Source organism: Megalobrama amblycephala, linkage group LG24 (assembly GCF_018812025.1).
Source record: "Megalobrama amblycephala isolate DHTTF-2021 linkage group LG24, ASM1881202v1, whole genome shotgun sequence".
NCBI classification, from domain to species: Eukaryota; Metazoa; Chordata; class Actinopteri; order Cypriniformes; family Xenocyprididae; genus Megalobrama; species Megalobrama amblycephala.
Genome location: NC_063067.1, coordinates 35,106,524 through 35,124,207, shown reverse-complemented (window position 1 = coordinate 35,124,207; position 17,684 = coordinate 35,106,524). Strand labels below are relative to the sequence as shown.

Here is a 17,684-nt window from a genome sequence, read left to right as displayed (position 1 = left end):
GCTGGGGAAGTACAAAAAACCACTTCAAATTTTATTTCCAATACAGTTGGAATTAGTAATTTTTTATAGACTTGTTTTTGGCATTTTGCTGTCAATGGGACAGTATAGAGTAGACAGGAAGTGAAGTGGGGGGAATCGGGAAAGGTCCTCGAGCCTGAAGTGCAACCACACTACATGAGAGTTATACCCACATCGGGTATGACAGAACTTTAATGAAAAAAGAATGAAAATTTTGGTTACCTTACCATACATATATTTAACAGGGACAACAGAAACAATTTACAATACTATATATATATATATATATAATGAATTAGTAAGTAATAGTGCTCAGTTGAATGTGGAAGTTCACTATTAGCTAATCAATAACTAAAATTTTTCATACCTCCCAGAGAACTACTAAGAACTACAGGTTCACAATTAATGTGAATAATGCATAAATAATTCTAAAGTGAAGGTCATGGTAACCCACTAGTAATGACTGAAGTATAATCAAATCCTTCAGAAGAAATTACTAATTATTTGGATCACTACTCTAAAGTGAAAAGCTGTTTGTTTGTTTTGTGAATGTTTTTCCTCCCTTGTTTGTTAGATGGTAATTTCACATTTATTATACTGGCAGTTTTTGTGTCCAGTGTGAGACCACCTGAGCAGAGCTCATAATTAATGTTTCTCTTTATTCAGCAAAGCACCTTTAAAACTGCTGCAAATGCATTTTGAGGTGCTAAATAGATCAGCTGCCTGTTTTATTTGTTTGATTTTTGTTTTTTCCATCAAAAGATTTCTAAGCTACTTCACTCAACACAGCTACTGATCCCAACAGGCAACAACATCAAACTAAAAACCTCACAGATGGAAATACAACAGAGAGAGAGAGAGAGAGAGAGAGAGAGAGAGAGGTTCTTATGAAACAGATGATAAACAGACTAATGGAGCATCACGCACAGTAGTGTGTGTTAATAAAACACAGTTGTAGCACTGTAATAATAGTTATTCAAATGAGCTCTTTGTGCCTTGTACACATTTGTTTAAGTCGAGCCCTGCACCGTTTGATTTAACCAATTAATGACCCTTAGAAGCTCTAATGAGGTAATTAGCTAAATCTTGGGCCGTGTTGTGTAGCCGCAACCTGCAAGTGTGGCCCTTAAGAGTTATGAGCGATGCTAATTCATATTTGTTCACTTCAAATAGCAGCAAATGTCCAGTGTGTGTGTTAAAGCTGAGGCTGGATTAGTGCGGTTTCTATGGTTACTGTAAGCACACTGTGTGTTTGTGTGTTTGTTTGTATAGTCTTCTGTCTCTTTTGCAATGTTCTTCCCATAATCCTCATTTTCTCACTTCTCAAATACACAGTGTCACAAATGAGCCAGAGTTTCTGTATTTAAAAATAGGTTGGTTTTAGGATTTATTGTTCAACATGTTTACAGTCTTCTGACATGTCGCTGGTTTTATTGGATTGAACAGTACATTGCTTCAAAGAAAACTGTCTTTGTAATTTTGCATCATAATAATAACTCGTCTACTCCTCTGAAGTGACTTTAGCTGCTGTCATTCAGGCTGTGCAGGCTATTTTTTGTCAACATTCATGGCATCATATCTTAACGAGAGTTTTAAAATTGAAACACGTCTCAAGCACACTGCACATTCCGCTTCACGTCGAGAGCTACCGCTGTCCGTTATTTGGGTCTTACTGCATCTGGATAGACCAAAGTCAGCACAGTTTCCTCTCATTTATTTAGTGCTGAGCAAAACAAAATGCTGAGCCTCAATTTAAACAAGCTTTCACTTTGTGGCAGAATTAACAATATTTACCAGACTATATGCAAGGAATAATTGACGATGGGCTGTTGAATTATTAGAAAATATTGCACACCCGAGGTAGTAATACAGCCACGAGACGAAGCAGTGTGTGCATTATTTTCTAATAATTCAACAGAATTATTCCACTTATACTACTTATACTATGGTCATAGTACTTGTTTTTTGTTGTGCACCTGTATACATCACCAAAGGACTGTCTATTTTTAGCACTGTAATTAAATTTCACCTTGCATGAAAGTGTTGTTGTGGAGTGATTATCCCATCATTTTTTTAATTTTTCACGAACACTCGTTATATCCCTAAGTGAGCTGGTGCTGCTGCTTTGCTACACGTACATAATAAAATGTAATTTTGTGGTAAAACATGGAAATGATTTTTGGTTTTTATCCTATTGTTTACTATATTTATTTGCTTGGTCAGTGTCCTTGTGGGTTTTGGTTCTTTTGCTGCTGTAAGGACCTTTGAAATAACTGAAATCATTTATGGACAGTCAAGAACTACTTTAGCCGGGTGTTTACCTGAAAATAATTGCACACCTTAGAACTTTCGCCAGCCAATCGGATGCAAGCATTCAACAACCTGTAGTATAAAGTAAAAATAATCAAAAATGTGACTTGCAACACTATATCTGGATAATAGACCAGTTCTTTTAATTGTGACAAAAATGACGAGACATGAAAAGGACAAGCTGATAAATCACAGTCAGAGCTTTAAAAACATTCAGGGCTAGTGCCACCCATGATGGAAGGTAAGAAAAAGATTAAACTTGTCAGCACTCCATCTTTCTATCTTATTTACTGACTGAAAGTTATCATCTTGAAAGTTATCATTCCCCCTCTTTCTTTTGGCCTCAATTCCATCTCTCCATCTCTCTTCTCCTCAAAGTCTTGGCTGAGGTTTCTTTTATCTGCCAGATATCTCTCAGTGTGTCAGTACCTGCTGCCCTGATGTCTGTGAAGGTGTCTGGAGTAAAGAGTTGATTGCTTTGAAGTACTCTGTGTAATTCACACTTTGGACAGATGTTGGACAGAAGTAACAGCATACCTTGCCACTGAAGGCCACTGAGAATGAACTCAAAATGCAACTGACATTTTACAGGTTCACATGAATTGTTTCACTTTTGCTCCCACCACAGCTTCAGTCCTCTTCTCAAGCACACAGGCTGCCAAACTCTCTGGCTGTGTTTTCTGACCACTGCTGGTGGCAGACAGTAAATATCCCTGGCAGATCTATATAAGGGACACAGATGCTTCACAACATGTAATTATAGCTTCATGAATGAACAGTTGGGCAGAGGAAACAGTTATTTACAAAGAGTTTTTTTTTTTTTTTTTTTTTTCTATTTGTGTTTTTGAAATGCTCTACATTCATTTATACAGGTTTTTTTCCCATTAAACTTTTCCTAGCATACATGTCACCGTCCTGACCTTCACTTGCCTGGAATCCACATATCAAATCCTTCCAAAAACTGTCCCAAAGCACCCGTCCTACACACAAACAGTGCGTTGCTCTCTCTCAGCGGCAGATATACCCGTCAGTACACTGAGAACAGAGACATCACGTCATCTCTATCTTTGCTGATTCCAGTTCTCACTGACATGTGTCATCTTACATTTATTTCCATTTGTGCTTAAGAGCAAATATATATTTTTAGGTGGGCAGCCTGGGCAAGTTTTGATGATTTTTGTTGAGACAATTGCATAAGACAATTGAATTTATTATCTGTCTCAAATAAATAATAAATATTAATAAATAATATTTAAATAATAAATGAATATTATTTAAAAATCTGTTTTAAAGTGGATGCTTTCTTACATCCACCAGTGAGCAAGACAAAGGGAGCAGTGGCAAGGGAGACTGTCGAAGCATGTTCCCTGTTGAAAATCCAGCATCCAGGTATGTTTTGCACGCTGGTTGCTGGTTTGCTGATTACCAGCATGAGAAGCGATAGTTGACTAGCCAAACCAACTCAGTTTTGTTTGAGAACAGCATATATTGATCCACCAGCTCTACCAGCACAATAATTGTCATTAATTACCTTGTTTGTGTTGCTAAAATGAGTGACTGTTTCTCTAGATGAGACTCTTATTCCTCGTCTGGGATCATGTAGAGCTCTTTGAAGCTGCACTGAAACTGACATTTGGACCTTCAACCCGTTGAACCCCAGTGAAGTCCACTATATGGAGAAAAATCCTGGAATGTTTTCATCAAAAACCTTCATTTCTTTTCCACTGAAGAAAGAAAGACATGAACATCTTGGATGGCATGGGGGTGAGTAAATTATCAGGAAAATTTAATTTGAAGGTGAACTAATCCTTTAAGTTGTGTTCGCACTGCCTGTCTACATGCCTTTTAGAATTTATCAGTAAACGTTGTTTGGAATATTATTCTTCTGCCTTCGTCTTCTTGCCTGCATACAACCGTGACAATACTAGCATAAACCAGCCTGGACCAACATGCTGCTCTATGATGGATATTTCAGCTTAGTTGGAAGAACAAAGAGATTAAATGCATTTTCATAACACTACATTTGGTTTTTATTTCTTACTGTTAAACACTAGGGCTCTCAATAGAATAATGACTTCTGGCCAGCGTTTAGAAAGCTGAAAAAAATAATACAATAATATGTAAATTCAATAAATGTTTTAAAAATGATACATATTTAATTAATGTTAAGTTAATGCATTGACTTTGACAGACCTAAAATAATATACACTTCCGGCCAAAAGTTTGGAATCATTAATATTGATATTGATATTTGATATTTGATCAAAAACGTAAACAAATAATAATAATAATAATAATAATAATGATAATAATATTATTACAAGAACTGTTTTCTATTTTAATATATTTTTTAAAGTGTAATTTATTCCTGTGATCAAAGCTGAATTTTCAGCATCATTACTCCAGTCTTCAGTGTCACATGATCCTTCAGAAATCATTCTGATATGATGATTTGCTGCTCAAGAAACATGTATTATTATAATCAAAATTGAAAAAAGGTTTTGCTGCTTAATATTTTTGTGGAAACAGTGATACATTTTTTTTTTTTTTTTTTTTTAATTTCCAATAAATTTGCTTGTGCAAAGTGTTTCAGCAGAGCTCCGCTCAGTATTATCTATACTGAATTTCATCTCCCTCTCTGCAGTAAAATATATTTGTGACTTTCATGTGTTTGTTGCAGGTGTCCTGTTCTGTTGGATCCAGAAAGCTGTGCTTTATGAATGTTGTTGTACTGTTGAATGAAGGGGTGAAATGTCAAAACCTGAAAACATCGGCTCAACCGTCCTTCTCTCCCTGTCTTAAACACCTGCCAGAACACAGCGCCAGTCCAATCTCAGCTATCAGCCACTTATCCTCACCAACATCACTGCCTGCTGCTATATATATATATGCTGGTCTCATTTTATTTGTATATTTGTATCCACGTACTTTCAAGTGCAGTACTGGATTATTTTCAGGTGCAGACTGCAATAGAAAGATCAGGATAACAAACAGAAGGGAATGAACCATTAGAAAGGCACCAGTATAGATGCTCATATTCAAGAAACCATTCCCAAACAGAAAGATGCAGTAACATACATATTTATGTCAGTTTACACTTTATGTGGCAAGGTTATACCGCATCTCAAAAAGCAATAAAAGACCATTTATTTTTTCTTTCTGCAATCATTTTGTGTCCCACAGAGCACTAGAATTTCAGGTATTGCTCTAGCGATATATGATACTGGATTTTATGTGATATTGTGAAACCATCTGTATATGAAAGAGGACATCTTGGGGTTTTCTGTGGTAACCAATTTACCAAGACTGAAACATGATAAACAGTTTGTCCTGTAGCAAACAGCTGCTATTGCAACTATCATTCTTTTGACTGGAAGATCTCAGGATGACACACACACACACACACACACACACACACACATACACACACACACACACACACACACAGCAACGACAGATGGAATTGGATGGTCAGAACTAATTCATCCTGTATTAATTTGCTCTTTATTCGCTGTGTTATGAGTTTTAATTATACACAGGCCTTTCAAGGACTGAATGCTGTAATATTATGCCATATAAAATCAAGGATCATTTTAATATACTATTTTGCTTCTCATGCTACTCCAGTCTCACTGTTGTTGTTTTTTTGTTTGTTTGTTTTCAAATGTAGGAAGATGGTAAGATGAGTGTTTAAAGCAGGAGACCTCCTGTCCCTGTAAAAGGATTGTGTTCCAGACTAAATTAGATCCACTGGTGTAATAGAAAAGAATAAGGCAGGCACAAGGTTTAGGTCTGCAAGGACAATTTCCCAAGAATCAAAGCATAATGTCTCCATTTCCAGGCAATTAAGATTTACTTTAGGGAACTGTAAGTGCATTCCATTTTCGTGAGCAAATCCTGCCACTTGTTACTCAAACTAACATACAGAAAATGCGATAAGAGTCATATTGGTTGTGGTAGACTTATCCTATTTTAAAGAAACAGAGTAGTTAAATTCATTTGAATCACTTATTTATTTTGACGGTCATGACCATCAGTGCTCACAGCAGAAGCAATATGGTCCCTGCTGCTCCTCATTTTAATGTGTTTGAATAATCAAGACATCAACATTTAATTTGCAATTCCAAAAGAATCAAAGGGGCATAATACATATTAATTAATTTACCGCTGCTCTTGCGGTTTAGAATAAAAAACACTGTTTTCATTTCAACTTGAGTTAATCCACTGCATTATCCACAGCATGTTTGGACTTGCTGACATTTTGTCAACTTGGAGTCAAATTGTATGTTTCACTGCTTGTTTGGACATTTTATTTTCCCTCACACACATTTATGGTGGATCGTGCACATGATCCATAGCATCATTTTAGGCAATCCTGTTTACTCAGGTATGGTTGTTGTGTTTTGTCTGTAGTATGCACATTGTGTGTCATATATATATATTATACACACACGTAAACACAAACTCAACCACTCACAAAGCAAAGTACAAAAACCACATTAATAGCAATTAGTTATTAATTTACAATGCTTTCTAAACTACACTTTCATGCATATGTTTATGTATATTCTAATCATATCACTAATAATGTAGAGGATGTTAATGCATTTAATGGTTACACTTTATTTTGAAGATCCACTTTCGACATTCTAACATGTCAATTAAATCTCATTAGAGTATTAGAAGACTGTAGTAGGGTCGTTCTACAGAAATGTCCACATTTGGTATGGTAAGATGTCTTAAAATGTATTTATTTTTCTAACATGTAAACTTAGACCACGCTATTAGATTACTGTTACGTGTTGGTGCTGTAGAGACGAGGGGTATTCGGAAATCCACAAAATAAGGGTTTTAATCAACGAAGGAGCAAGAATAACACACATATGAACAACATTAGAACTGACAAGGAGTGCAAGGAGTGAGTCCAACGTAAAGGGAGTGCTGACGAAGACATCAGGTGCAGGGAATCCAAGGAAATGGCGGGAAGGCTGATGAGGGAAGTGAGTTCAGGTGTGCAGACAAAGAGGATCGTGGGAACTGGAGTCCAGGAAGGCGTGGTTGTAACAGTTACCCTCTGACTTTATGAATACACATAAATGACAGCTTAATGATTAAAAAAAAAAAATAATACAATTTGTGCATTTATTTAAAGACCACATGTACTATTTTTGTCACTGGTGTTACCTTACTTCTTTGGCAATATTAAAGGTTTTTATGAAATATTATTTCTCATTTTTTCAGCACATGCAGTCAGAGTTACAGGAAAATAATGATTTAAATGAAAAAAAGAGAAGCACCCTCTTGATAAATGTGACATTGATAACACTGTAGTCGATAGGATTATCACCTGGGACATGATGCTAAAAACTACACCTTGTGTTTGAGTGACTGACATGGCTATATTTTTGTGATATTTAAACAGATTAAGGTCCTCATAAGGTGAATCTGCAGCTTTGAAGAAATTTTCAGCCACATTTTGAAAACCTGAACCGTTGGACCACTTGTATTTACGACACAAGACTTCTGTAAGTAATGCTGTTTTTAAAGGGTGCAATGCTTTTGTCCTTTTTGTCATTGATTGTGTTAAACTGTCAAATAAAAGAAACTGACTCAATTGTTGGAAAGGTGTCATTTATGTTTTAAAAGGTTTTCCCAAAACTTTGAAATGTTCAGTAATTTGTTGACGTACCATTGAAGTGTAGCTGAAATATTAATGTTGTTCAGAACATTATTTTATGTTGACATTTTCGTTGTTTTCAAAGTTTCAACAAAAGTGATTTAGAATCAACGTCACATTAACATTGATCAAACGATATTGCTAATGATTATTTTTGTTCATTTCAATATTGATTCAATAGCAGTGATGTAGAATCAATCATAGTGTAATGTTGATTCAATAGCGTTATTATTGATTTTCTGTTTACCGTTGTTTCAACATTAAATGCGGGTGCAAACATGATAGTGAACTAATATCACTTCATAATGTTGATTCAATGATATTATCATTGATTTATTGTTGAAATCTCATCATAGTTTCAACATTAACTGAGTGATACTGAAGCAACATCCCTTTGTAACGTTAATTCAATGCAATTAACGTTGACGCATCAACACTGACTCAACATTGTTTCAATGATTACATGCTATCATAAACAACATTTTAAAAATGTCTGTAAAATATGCTGTCTGTAAAGTCGCTGCTTCTCAGCTGCACTCAATTTATGAATAGCTTTGAATAAAGTTTATCTATAAATGGGAGTCACCTTTACCTTTTTATGGGTAACACCAGTAAAGATCAGTAACACCAGTGACTCTATTTATAGGAGTCATTCCAGGAAACCGGTACAATTTGGACTTATACATTTTTAGATTTTTTACCAAAATGTATTACTTTTCTGAACACCACAACATTAATGACATATTTAACTTCCAGAAAAACATATTTTCACATCTCATGCATCAAATCCCTATTATTATTGGTCATTATTTTAAGTTATGGACACTATGGGAGCTCTCTGAATATTATTATAAATTGTATTTGTGATAAAATCAACATTTTCCTATTAATCAGATGTCCCTCACACTAATTCAGTAATTGTGAATATAAAAGTTACATAAAATCTCACACCTTTGCTGAAATGGACACTTTTTGTGATGGAAACTTCATAATTTCTGATCAAAGGCTTAACTTCAGAATTTGAACTGAAATCAGTTTTCTTATGATTGCTCTGAACATTTCAGACAGAGTTCAACTAACTTTAAATTACTTTTTCATAAACTTAACAAAAATAATAATAATAAAAATGTAGGTGTGATGGGGTTGTGATATTTTTTCCCAAATTGGCCACTGCTCTAAATCTAGTGATTAAATGGAGAGCACATGACATGCATGATATTAAGAAATCATGAATAATGTAGAAATAACAAAGACCATTTTCACAAGTAATAGTTTTCTGTCTTTAATTGATGTAACAGGGTTGAGTCGTTAAGCTCGACAAACACAATTTGGTAACTTGCCTGTGTCTGCTCACAATGTTGTTCAGAAGACTTCTATGATGTCACTTCCTATTAATGATGTCACACAAGTATCAGTGCATTATGGTTTGTGTAACAGGGCTGAGAGGTTACTGAGGTACGGAACTAAATGATGTGATTTTAATGAATAATCATGAAAACACTACCAGCAAAAGAGCTCAGATGGATATTTATGGGAATAGCAAAATGAATGGACTTTTTTCTCATTTTACTATTTATTTCCCAAGAACACTTTCATAGAAGGCCTTGAGGGACGTGACAAAATAGGTGGTGCCAACTGAAAAAAACTAAATAATTTCTAATATGAAGATAAAATGTATGTCAGGTTTTTAACCCTTAAATGCCTACCTCGGGTCTTTAGTGACCCGGGACATCATTCACTACCCTCCTCCTCGTTCAGTTTTTGACCTTCTTGGTATTCCTCAATCAATTCATTATAAAGAATATAACAAGAAAAAAATAATAAAATTATAAAACAATGCCTATTTTTGTATTAATTTTTTGTAAAAATTGTATAGGGTCGCTAACGACCTGAGGTGTGTATCAGTGTACCTGTATTTTTTCTGCACAACAATAATTGAATCTTAGATGACGGAATAAGTGCAATTCACCTTTATTCCACAAGGTGGCAATGTCTGATACACAATGCTGAAGTGACGACTCATTCAGACAGAAAATGAAATAATAAGAAAAATATGAAATGGCTCAGCGATTTACTGCAGAGCAAGTACTGAACGCAATCAAATACGACTGTAACTGTTACAGGATGAATCTGGTGAAGCTGTTAGCGATCAAAATATTGATTTTGAAGATGTTGAAAATTAAATAGTTTTGAGAATACGTTTGAGATCGCGAATGGGCTCATATTCGTGACCTCAAATATAAAACTAGCCTATTATTGGCTGAATTTACTGGGAAATGAGCTCTGACGAGGACAGTGATGCTGGCATAAAACATCTGCTCAAACTGAGCCCTTTCAAGCTCCAAAAGGTAACAAAATATGCTTTATTTTATTCTTCTGTAATTGTTACTCTAATATCAGAGGAGTTTTATATTATCGCGACAGGTAGAGATCCTTCCGTGTTAGATGTAGATCCGGGTCGATAAAGACCCGAATATGTAAGAATGATTGGCGAAACAGTCATGTATTTAAGGGTTAAACATTATTAAAGGAGAGATTTCAATTAATACAAAAAGCTTTTACAAATTTATTTTGGTGACCCAATAGATAAAATACATTGAAAAAGGTCAGAGCGACTCAAATCGTACAGGTTTCGTGAAATGACTCATAGATAAACTTTATTCAAAACTATTCATTTAGTTCTTTTGCATAAAATAGCACTAAGATTTTGTGATTCTAACTTTTATTTCTCATTGTTAATCCTCCTTTGGGCAGGTATATGGATAAACTGAGTGCAGCTGAGAAGCAGCAACTTTACAGACAGCGTATTTTACAGACATTTTTAAAATGGCTGCTGCAAGGTATCTAACCAATCAATCATGGTATACTCACTAAATTAAGTAGTTTAATCCATTTGTATTCTAGTTTTTTAAAATTCCCTAACAATAAAGTAGGTCATACCAGAGAGTTCAACTAAAAGATTCATATAAATGATGAGATAAATGAGAACATTTCTGATAACTGAAAAGAGACAGTGGACTTTATATGGGTCTTTCTTCATTGATCTTCAGGAAAAGGGAGTCAAGTGATGTCATCAGTGTGATTGACACAACTCCAGGGGACCACTACTCTCATTATATATTTTATAATAATTATTCCACATTTTGTTTTGTGTTTATGTCATTTACATAATATATTTGATACATACATTATTGTATTTGAAATGGTAGAAAAACCTGTTTCTGAGCTCAAAATAAAGCACTTTCCCTCTGTACATGACTGTGGGGACGTGTGTTTGGAATTCTTATAATTAATTAAAAAACAAATATTGCCACATTAATTGCTCAAGAAGGTGTAATTGTTAAAATAGCATATTGTTTCATTTTAAAATATAAAGAAATTGTAATTCTAAAGTGTTTTTCAAGTGTAATATTTCAGTAAAGGCTAGGGACAGAAAAAATGGATGTTTCTGTAGAATGACCCAGTAGTATATTTATATATGTCTCACACACAGATATATAATGCATGTATTATGTAAACAAACTTTTATGTTAGATGATCCACTTTAGACATTCTGCTAATTATAAGTAACTTTGCAACTACATGTCAACTAAATCTCATTAAGTGTTTGTGGTAGACTGTTAGAGTAAGGGTAGGTGTTAGGGTTCGGGTTAGTAGAATACATTGACATGTAGTTGCAAAGTTACTTATAGTCAGTAGAATATCTGTTGAGGAGCATCAAAATAAAGTTCAGCAGATATTAAACAGACAGTACTAGTACTCCAATACTCTAATGAGAGTTATTTTACATGCAAAGTTGCCTATAGAGTGTCTAAAGTGGACTATTGAACTAAAGTGATATAATGCTTTGTACAGTAAACTGCCTTGATACCTGTCTGAAAGCAACATATAAATCTATCATCATCTTTTTTTTTAGTATTAGTCATGATGCTGCTGGTCACATGCTCTTGCCCGTGAGGGAACATTTACCCGTTCCCTAAAGAATTAAACATTTTTTTTTATACATATATGAATTGGGTCTTCATCTCATGTGAGCCCTCATTAATCAAAAGTATTTTATTTTTTTTATTAGTAAAAGCATTTCTGAGGGCACACTTTTTTACAACGTTGAACTGCCGTTACTACTTAAAATCAGCCAAATATTTCACGTGGAAATTCGTGTTGGATGTTGACAATTTTCGTTTAAAAATGATTAGCAATTAACCAGCGACGCTACTCAACAGGTTGTTGCTTATGATAAGACACTTACGCTCCTAGTAGCGACTCATGCATAAGACTAAACAAATACAAGACAAAACAAACTATAAGCAAAGCATATAAGCACATACAGCTGTGCGCGCTCACCTGTAGAACGGTTTTAGCAGTTATCGAGGACACGATGGTGGTGCATATGAATTCATCCTGCGTCAGTCGCTGTCCCATGGTGAAAAGCATCGGAGTGGCCAGGAGAAAAGACGCGACCCACATGGCGCTGATGAGTTTCTTGGTGCGGCTCCGCGACATGATGCTCTTCGCCTTGAACGGGTGGCAGATGGCCATGAAGCGCTCCACGCTCAGGCTGGCGATATTGAACGCCGTGGCATACGAGCAGCCGTCCCGCAGAAAGTAGTACCCTTTACAAACAGCCTCCCCAAAAGCCCACGGGTGATGAACCCAGATGAAGTTGTATAACTCGATGGGCATGCAGAGGATCAAGATGAGCAGGTCGGATATGGCCAGACTCGCCAGGTGATAGTGCACCGTACTCTGGAGGTTTTGAAGAGATTTTTTCGTGAGAAGTGTGTACAGGGTAATCGAGTTCCCCAAACACCCAATTACAAACAACAGCACATAAATCACAGTGACGAGAACTTTAGAATAGATGTCTGTATTCACGTCCAAATCCTCTTCGGAGACGAGCTCCGTTTCATTGTCCAGGATCTGCTGGGACCGGTTCGCCGAAGAGAGAAGTTTCTGCGTTAAGATGCGCAAGTCTATGAAGTTGCGCCCTGATAGCGTAGTATTAACCTCCATGGTAGTCGTCAAATATCAACACATAATAACGAATGACAAATTAATAGCGCGTTCCTTGTAAAGTGTTTCACATTTGTACATTTGGTGAAAGCTAGTGAAATACTGGCCACTGCTCTGAACTTGCTCTCTCAGGTCTGTGAACGCGAGACGCCCAGACGCTTTTATATGATGAGGAGGCGTGCGAGCGCAAACCTTGAGCAATGACGCAGTGCCATGTAGCCATTGGTGTATTTTTACTGTGAGGCTGAGCTACCTTGAACATATAAGAGTCTCAGTTCTGAGTGCTTTATTGAAATGTCCTGAATTCAAGCATAAACCAACTTGCAACAATAATTCCTGTGATTTCTACTCCGCTTTACGAGTTTTCAGTGTTTTCTTCATCAGTAACTGAATTATAAATAGTCAAAAAATGCAATATTCTGTACTCATCACTGCTGGTGGTCATTTTTTTTTTATACTTTACTACTTTATTCTGTGATAGTGACCAGTTCCCCACACATTATAGCTTATTATATCTATTTAAAAAGAAATATACTGTAAGGAAATTAAATGTTGAACTGAGTTTGAAAATTATGAGTTTATTATTGAAATTATTTTGGTAACAGGGGTGCACTAATATGCATTAATTCATGCTTAAAGGATTAGTTCACTTAATGAAAATTAGCCCAAGCTTTACTCAAGCGATCCTCTGTGTGTATGACTTTCTTCTTTCTGATGAACACAATCTGAGAAATATTAATAAATATCCTGATGCATCCGAGCTTTATAATGGCAGTAAGCGTTACCAAACGAGTATGAGCTGAAGAAAGTGTCTCCATCTACATCCATCCATCATAAACATAATTCACATGGCTATTAAAGGCCTTCTGAAGCAAAGTGATGCATTTGCTTAAAAAACAAATCTGTATTTAATAAGTTGAGTAAAATATGTAGCTTCCGCCAGATCGCCTTCTGTATTCAACTTACGAAGAAAGTGTAAACTGGTGTCGCGTCAATTAAGCTTTTTCCGTAAGTTGAATATGGAAGGCATAGGGCGTAGCGTAAGCTTTGTGAACTGCAAGAGTTTTACACTTTCTTCATAAGTTGAATACAGAAGGCGGTCTGGCGGAAGCTAGATATTTTACTTTATAACAAACGCATCGCTTCTCTTCAGAAGGACTTTATTAACCCCCGGAGCCGTGTGGAGTATGTTTATGATGGATGGAGACACTTTCTTCAGCTCATACTCGTTGGTCCCGTTCACTGCCATTATAAAGCTTGGATGCATCAGGATATTTATTAATATTCTCTGATTGTGTTCATCAGAAAGAAGAAAGTCATACACACCTAGGATGGCTTGAGGGTGAGTAAAGCTTGGGGTAATTTTCATTTGAAAGTGAACTAATCTAACTAATGACGATTAACTAATTGTTAAATAAAATGTCATTATGGTTTTGACATCGACACTTCAATTTCCAACCATCTACAGCCGTGATTCCACTGTACCAGATGAACTGCTGCATTCAGAACCTTGTTGTTCATGGCACAGGAATATGTCAGCATAAGCTTGAGGTCAAGGATTCAAAGGCAGAACACAGAGAACATACGAGAACAAGACCGGATAAAGAGAACAAGACCGGATAAAGAGAACAAGACCGGATAAAGACAACAGAACCCATTATAATCACTGATAGTGATGCTACTCCGGATGCGAACACAACACAACAAAACGCTATTTCTGTTATGAAAGACAAATGGACTTGCAGTAGTCATGTCCAGTGCAAACTGGTGTTGCAGCATGACTCGATAATGGTCACATCCAGTTTAAACACAGTGTAACAGAGTTCAGAGGTTCAGATTCTAGTGTGTGCAGCCCATCATACCCGTCAGATTGTAGTATACACATATAGATTGTGTTCTGGGTGGCTAATTTTACCATTGTGTGGGCTTTTCTCATAACACCATGACTGGTGTGTTTGGTAAGTCTAGATGACATCTGAATACTATTTGGATATACATAATGAAGGCATATTAATTTATTAATCTGACATTATTCTGTCAGCAAGTGCTAGCGTAATTCATGACCCACACATATGAACAGTGAAAATGTTCAGGTGCCATTTAAAGATACAATAACTGTCTATCATTGTGAAATGACGCTTAATGAAGATGTTTTTATGGAATCAGGAGGATAGATGGTGATGTGTGGGACATCTGACTCTTCTCAGTGTTGTCTTTTCTCTTTCGTCAGCTCTATCTCTTGTCTCCAGAGTAATGGTCTCTGGATGTCCTTTGATTAATAAATCTCTTCACCACCTGCCCCTAATTCTGTCTGTCACAAGGAGGATGAAGATGAGCCCCTTCCTAATCCTGCATCTTCATTAGATGACGTTATGTAAATCATGATTTTATGTATACCCTTTTTTCACAATGCTATAGTGCATCACAGCAGTTTATTGGAAATGATTTGAATTGAATGCTTCACTTATCTTAGAACATTTGAGTTGAAGCTAAGTGATGTTCTGAGGAATGCACATTAATATTACAAAATAACAAAACTGAAAATAGCATCATAAATCAATGTAATCTATCTTTTCCCAGTTGTATATATAATGTAACACTCAGGCTACACAAATAAGGTTTATCCTTTTCCCTCCTAAAAGTGTGTTTGAATGAGTGCAGACACAATAAATAACCACAAAAAAATGAAGAATAAATACCAACCCAGCATGTTACACAGGAAGACGTTATGCCTGAGAATAAACGGAGAAATAATCACGAGATGATGAGATGTTTCTCAGTGATGGCATTTACTCATATGAGCATGCACCTCTCGCGACCTCGACACCGTTCACCCGTATGGAGAAACTCTCGCCCTACAGTGTGAGAAAGCGAGACAGGATCTACTGCAAACATTGCTTTCAAAGAACTTATGTTAGGCTACTATAGATAGAGAATTGATCTAAAATCGATCTCAGACTAACGGATCTATTATAAACATTACAAAATAAAACAATGAAATGATGAATTGACTATTTCCCCATTCCATTTTCATCTCTTTTAACCACAAACAGTGTTAAAATTAAAGTTACTTTGTATATTGAACAAAACTATGACTGTATTAACTGTCCCAATGTCTGCTGAATAGTGATGAATACCATGAATACTATCCATTATAAAGTCCCGCACCGTCGGCTGAAGTTAGTCCTCGTCTGCTTTTTTTTCGGCCGATTCGATATGTTGAATCGGCGTCGGAGCTCATCTGATCATTCTGATTGGCTGTTCAGCTACTGCCACCTGCGGGTTCGGAAAGGCATTTCATCTCACGCAGGCGCAGAACTTACGTGCTGCTTGGCCATTGGCTGTCAAGCGTCGGTTTTGCTACGGTTTCCCTGTTGAACGACATGTTTCCTGGAAACGGTGTGCAACAGGTTTGAGATGTTTTCTCTTGTTTGGTGGGTGTGTCAGAAATGTTAGCCCAATCAGCATCAACATGCATATAAACCACGCGGTATAGACCCTTTTCACATGACGTCACACAGCTTCCGTTAGGACTCGAAGCAGTGTATCCTCACTTCCGTCAGCATAGTGGAATACTAGCGCGACTCGAATGAAGTGCACTCAATATTTGTACATATGCCACAAATGTGGTTAAAGGATGACTGTAGTCGCCCAATTTCATGTAAATTCAAGGTGAGGTATTTGGCAGCCGCAGATCTCAAACAAACTTACCGATCGGTGCGATTTGCTGCTTAAAGTCGGAGGAGTTGAATACGTACTGAAGCCATACATGCACTTTGCTGTCTTTATTGCAGATGAAGCTGTTTATATATATTTGTGAAATAAACGCATGTTTCCAACATTTACGTGCAGTAAAAAACTATTAATTCAAACCTTAATGCACTACTTATTTCAGTGCCTACTACAGGCCGTACAATGAAGATCAACATAAGCTTATTCTTTTTAAATATCAAAGTCTATTTTTATACTTTTATTTCGATAAATATGGCATACATAATAATACAAATTGTGTTTAATATAATACTATTTCTACATGAAGACTGTTAATGTTGTAAAAACTGACTCATGTACATGGCATTTTTACCATAGTAAAAAAAACATTGTCATTCGTCTCTTTATTGCAGAACAAGACCGTCGCATACAAAAATATATATAGAGGATTTACAACAGTACTCATTGTTATAGCAGCAAATGAACAAAATCAAATTATTTCTCCAGGGAATAACATTAAATGAACACATAGGCTACTTCCGTTTTGTATTTTCAATACACTTCTTACAAATTATACAATCTTAATATATTGCAGCAGTTCAGTTTAAACTGGTATGATGTAAAATTATCTCAAATCTTCACACCATTAATTCTTCGGAGTATTATATGTGGACGTGTTACTTCCAGATGTCCATTATTTGTAAATAAATCTCACAAGAACAATATCCATTATCATATAGCCTACCAATTTCTAAAAATAAAGATTTTTTTTAAAGACAATATTCTTGTTATTCCAAATAGGCTAACAGATTTGTGTGGACACACAATCGTTGTGATAAAACTCAATTCAATGACAACATTGCTAAAGTTTCTGCTCGTGGAAACCCTAAGCAAGGCAGTTACAGAAAGGAAATAATAAATATCATTACCAGAAGAAGCCGACTGTGTAAATCCT

The 17,684-nt window shown here is 36.0% G+C and overlaps 1 protein-coding gene across 2 annotated transcripts in view; it reads right to left on the bottom strand.

The window, feature by feature from the left end:
* ntsr1 (neurotensin receptor 1 (high affinity)) overlaps positions 1-13,649 on the bottom strand; it is a 36,571-nt gene extending 22,922 nt beyond the window's left edge. The window contains exons 1-2 of one of the 2 annotated variants that reach the window (XM_048178923.1): positions 12,881-13,649; positions 12,350-12,751 (exon numbers count right to left, since the gene is read on the bottom strand). In XM_048178923.1, coding sequence (XP_048034880.1) covers positions 12,350-12,751; positions 12,881-13,018 — 540 coding nt within the window. In that variant the 5' untranslated portion in view covers positions 13,019-13,649. Of the gene's footprint in view, positions 1-12,349 lie in introns of both variants that reach the window. The other variant, XM_048178922.1, reaches the window with a different exon arrangement.
* Between the last annotated feature and the right edge of the window lie 4,035 nt (positions 13,650-17,684).